Source organism: Oncorhynchus mykiss, chromosome 31 (assembly GCF_013265735.2).
Source record: "Oncorhynchus mykiss isolate Arlee chromosome 31, USDA_OmykA_1.1, whole genome shotgun sequence".
Lineage (NCBI taxonomy): Eukaryota > Metazoa > Chordata > Actinopteri > Salmoniformes > Salmonidae > Oncorhynchus > Oncorhynchus mykiss.
In genome coordinates, this window is record NC_050571.1 from 15,631,861 (window position 1) to 15,636,299 (window position 4,439).

Below are 4,439 nucleotides of genomic sequence, written 5' to 3' on the forward strand. Positions count from 1 at the left end.
TTCCTCACTTCCAAATCTAGTCATACCAAGCATTCTAGGTAGTTTAATAACGTGACAGTGTGTGTGTCTGTCGACAACAGACACACAAGGCATGGTGTAGCAGTACAGCATGTATGTTGAGGAGAACACAACACAGCTGGTTAAGCATCAATTTAAACGTCTTTCACCTGTGAGATCAGGACAAATGAAATCCATACCTATACAGGGATCAGTCTCTGTGGGAAGGACTGTCAGCAGATGGTTCAGAGAGGCCAGGGATGACTGAGCTCTGTGCATGATTATTCATGTCTGTATTTTAAGATTGCATTGGTGCTTGATATGCTTGTGTTCCAGTTCATGATGCCTTTCCAATATAACGTGTGTAACTGTGTCCAAAATACACGAGAGAAACCATAGCCACAAATATAAAATGACCATAATAAACAATCAGCATTATTATCATTGTTGTCTTTTAGCTGTGCAAAGACACAAAGAAACACCCATTTTGTGATCCGTCATCACTAAGTAAATGGTCAGAGAGAGTAGGTAGTGAACTGAGATTTTACACAGACAGACAGACAGACAGACAGACAGACAGACAGACAGACAGACAAGAGAACGGCCACAGCTCAGGTCAGGGACTGAGAGGTCAGCGCAGGGCAGAAGAGGTCAGCGCAGGGTAGGAGAGGTCAGGGCAGGGCAGGGCAGAAGAGGTCAGGTCAGGGCAGAAGAGGTCAGGTCAGGGCAGAAGATGTCAGGGCAGGGCAGGAGAGGTCAGGGCAGGGCAGAAGAGGTCAGGGCAGAAGAGGTCAGGGCAGGGCAGAAGAGGTCAGGGCAGGGCAGAAGAGGTCAGGGCAGGGCAGAAGAGGTCAGGGCAGGGCAGGCGGTATTTACGGGATTGTTCTCTTTTTTACACAGAAAGGAACACCTTTAAAAAAAAAATCATGATAAAATAATCAAAAAACATCACATCCCTCCACATGGCTCCTTTTTCAAAACATTTTCCTTATCTTCTTTTCTGTTCATTTCTATACTCCATCTACATGTTTCCCCTGTTTGTAGTGAGTGATTTCAGAGCGCATCCGTCTCCGGCACACAGCACGCAGCCGCCACACAAACAAACGGGTCAGAAAGAGGGCCATGTTCATAAGGTCAATGTCACCATTAATGTGGCCATCTTTGTAAGTCTCCTGCTCAGCCCCTTGTGCCAAGTCATGTGATCACATGCCGGAGGCGCTGAGCCCCATGCTGGCGGTGTGGCTCATGCAGGAGAGAGTCTGGACTGTTTCAGGGAAGTCGTGAGTTAGGATGCGTCCGTTCTCTCCTCCACCTCCACCTTCACCTCCCCCGTTCCCGTTCCCACTCATTCTGGTCATTGAGGAGCAGTGCATGGCGTCGTTGACGTTCTGCTGCAGATAACAGAGAGAAAAGAGGGCAACAGAGTTGGACACCAAGACAAGAGTCACAGCCATGCATACATCTATGGGCTCTCAGTAATACTGGTCACCTAAACAGAGGTTAGTCCTACCAGGTAAATAGTGTCTATGGGCTCTCAGTAATACTGGTCACCTAAACAGAGGTTAGTCCTACCAGGTAAATAGTGTCTATGGGCTCTCAGTAATACTGGTCACCTAAACAGAGGTTAGTCCTACCAGGTAAATAGTGTCTATGGGCTCTCAGTAATACTGGTCACCTAAACAGAGGTTAGCCCTACCATGTAAATAGTGTCTATGGGCTCTCAGTAATACTGGTCACCTAAACAGAGGTTAGTCCTACCAGGTAAATAGTGTCTATGGGCTCTCAGTAATACTGGTCATCTAAACAGAGGTTAGTCCTACCAGGTAAATAGTGTATATGGGCTCTCAGTAATACTGGTCACCTAAACAGAGGATAGCCCTAACAGGTAAATAGTGTCTATGGGCTCTCAGTAATACTGGTCACCTAAACAGAGGATAGCCCTACCAGGTAAATAGTGTCTATGGGCTCTCAGCAATACTGGTCACCTAAACAGAGGTTAGTCCTACCAGGTAAATAGTGTCTATGGGCTCTCAGTAATACTGGTCACCTAAACAGAGGTTAGCCCTACCAGGTAAATAGTGTCTATGGGCTCTCAGTAATACTGGTCACCTAAACAGAGGATAGCCCTACCAGGTAAATAGTGTCTATGGGCTCTCAGTAATACTGGTCACCTAAACAGAGGTTAGTCCTACCAGGTAAATAGTATCTATGGGCTCTCAGTAATACTGGTCATCTAAACAGAGGTTAGTCCTACCAGGTAAATAGTGTCTATGGGCTCTCAGTAATACTGGTCACCTAAACAGAGGATAGCCCTACCAGGTAAATAGTGTCTATGGGCTCTCAGTAATACTGGTCACCTAAACAGAGGTTAGTCCTACCAGGTAAATAGTGTCTATGGGCTCTCAGTAATACTGGTCACCTAAACAGAGGATAGCCCTACCAGGTAAATAGTGTCTATGGGCTCTCAGTAATACTGGTCACCTAAACAGAGGATAGCCCTACCAGGTAAATAGTGTCTATGGGCTCTCAGTAATACTGGTCACCTAAACAGAGGTTAGTCCTACCAGGTAAATAGTGTCTATGGGCTCTCAGTAATACTGGTCATCTAAACAGTGGATAGCCCTACCAGGTAAATAGTGTCTATGGGCTCTCAGTAATACTGGTCACCTAAACAGAGGTTAGTCCTACCAGGTAAATAGTGTATATGGGCTCTCAGTAATACTGGTCACCTAAACAGAGGTTAGTCCTACCAGATAAATAGTGTCTATGGGCTCTCAGTAATACTGGTCACCTAAACAGAGGTTAGTCCTACCAGGTAAATAGTGTATATGGGCTCTCAGTAATACTGGTCACCTAAACAGAGGTTAGTCCTACCATGTAAATAGTGTCTATGGGCTCTCAGTAATACTGGTCACCTAAACAGAGGATAGCCCTACCAGGTAAATAGTGTCTATGGGCTCTCAGTAATACTGGTCACCTAAACAGAGGTTAGTCCTACCAGATAAATAGTGTCTATGGGCTCTCAGTAATACTGGTCATCTAAACAGAGGTTAGTCCTACCAGGTAAATAGTGTCTATGGGCTCTCAGTAATACTGGTCACCTAAACAGAGGTTAGTCCTACCAGGTAAATAGTGTCTATGGGCTCTCAGTAATACTGGTCACCTAAACAGAGGTTAGTCCTACCAGGTAAATAGTGTATATGGGCTCTCAGTAATACTGGTCACCTAAACAGAGGTTAGTCCTACCATGTAAATAGTGTCTATGGGCTCTCAGTAATACTGGTCACCTAAACAGAGGATAGCCCTACCAGGTAAATAGTGTCTATGGGCTCTCAGTAATACTGGTCACCTAAACAGAGGTTAGTCCTACCAGATAAATAGTGTCTATGGGCTCTCAGTAATACTGGTCATCTAAACAGAGGTTAGTCCTACCAGGTAAATAGTGTCTATGGGCTCTCAGTAATACTGGTCACCTAAACAGAGGTTAGTCCTACCAGGTAAATAGTGTCTATGGGCTCTCAGTAACACTGGTCACCTAAACAGAGGTTAGCCCTACCAGGTAAATAGTGTACGTATCTCCTGGGGATTTAGACTCTAACAAAGACAAGAGGAAAGGCTGGTGTAATATAATGATAAAATATAACTATCATAGTATTGTAATACAGTAGAATAATATTGTATTATAGTATGTGTCTTATAATCGCTGACGTTTCAACCACAAGGTCTTTGTTGAATCAACAGCCCTCCATTTGATCACCTCCTATCTGATTTCTCTACAGGAATACTGGAATATATTAACAATAATAGTTGTGTGAATGAATGTGTAACTAACTACAGGCATCTATGAACAGGCTAGAAGAAACCAGCATGTCTCTATTATGATGGTAAGTGTTTGGCAGATAATGTCCCAAGTGGCACCCTATATAGTGCACACTATTCCCTATATAGTGCACCCTATTCCCTATATAGTGCACCCTATTCTCCATATAGTGCACACTATTCCCTATATAGTGCACCCTATTCCCTATATAGTGCACCATATTATCCATATAGTGCACACTATTCCCTAGATAGTGCACCCTATTCTCCATATAGTGCACCCTATTCCCTATATAGTGCACCCTATTCCCTATATAGTGCACCCTATTCCCTATATAGTGCACCCTATTCCCTATATAGTGCACAGTATTCTCTATACAGTGCACCCTATTCCCTATATAGTGCACCCTATTCCCTATATAGTACACTCTATTCCCTATATAGTGCACCCTATTCCCTATACAGTTCACCCTATTCCCTATATAGTGCACCCTATTCCCTATATTGTGCACCCTATTCCCTATATAGTACACCCTATTCCCTATATAGTACACCCTATTCCCTATTTGTACACCCTATTCCCTATATAATACACCCTATTCCCTATATAGTGCACCCTATTA

General features: G+C 44.0%; 1 protein-coding gene across 3 annotated transcripts in view; it reads right to left on the bottom strand.

Annotated features, from left to right (window-relative positions):
• Nucleotides 1–741: 741 nt before the first annotated feature.
• LOC110504385 (glutamate receptor 1-like) overlaps nucleotides 742–4,439 on the bottom strand; it is a 181,094-nt gene continuing 177,396 nt past the window's right edge. For 2 of the 3 annotated variants that reach the window (XM_036969868.1, XM_036969866.1), the window contains exon 16: nucleotides 742–1,388. In XM_036969868.1, coding sequence (XP_036825763.1) covers nucleotides 1,200–1,388 — 189 coding nt within the window. In that variant the 3' untranslated portion in view covers nucleotides 742–1,199. The remainder of the gene's footprint in view (nucleotides 1,389–4,439) is intronic. The other variant, XM_036969867.1, reaches the window with a different exon arrangement.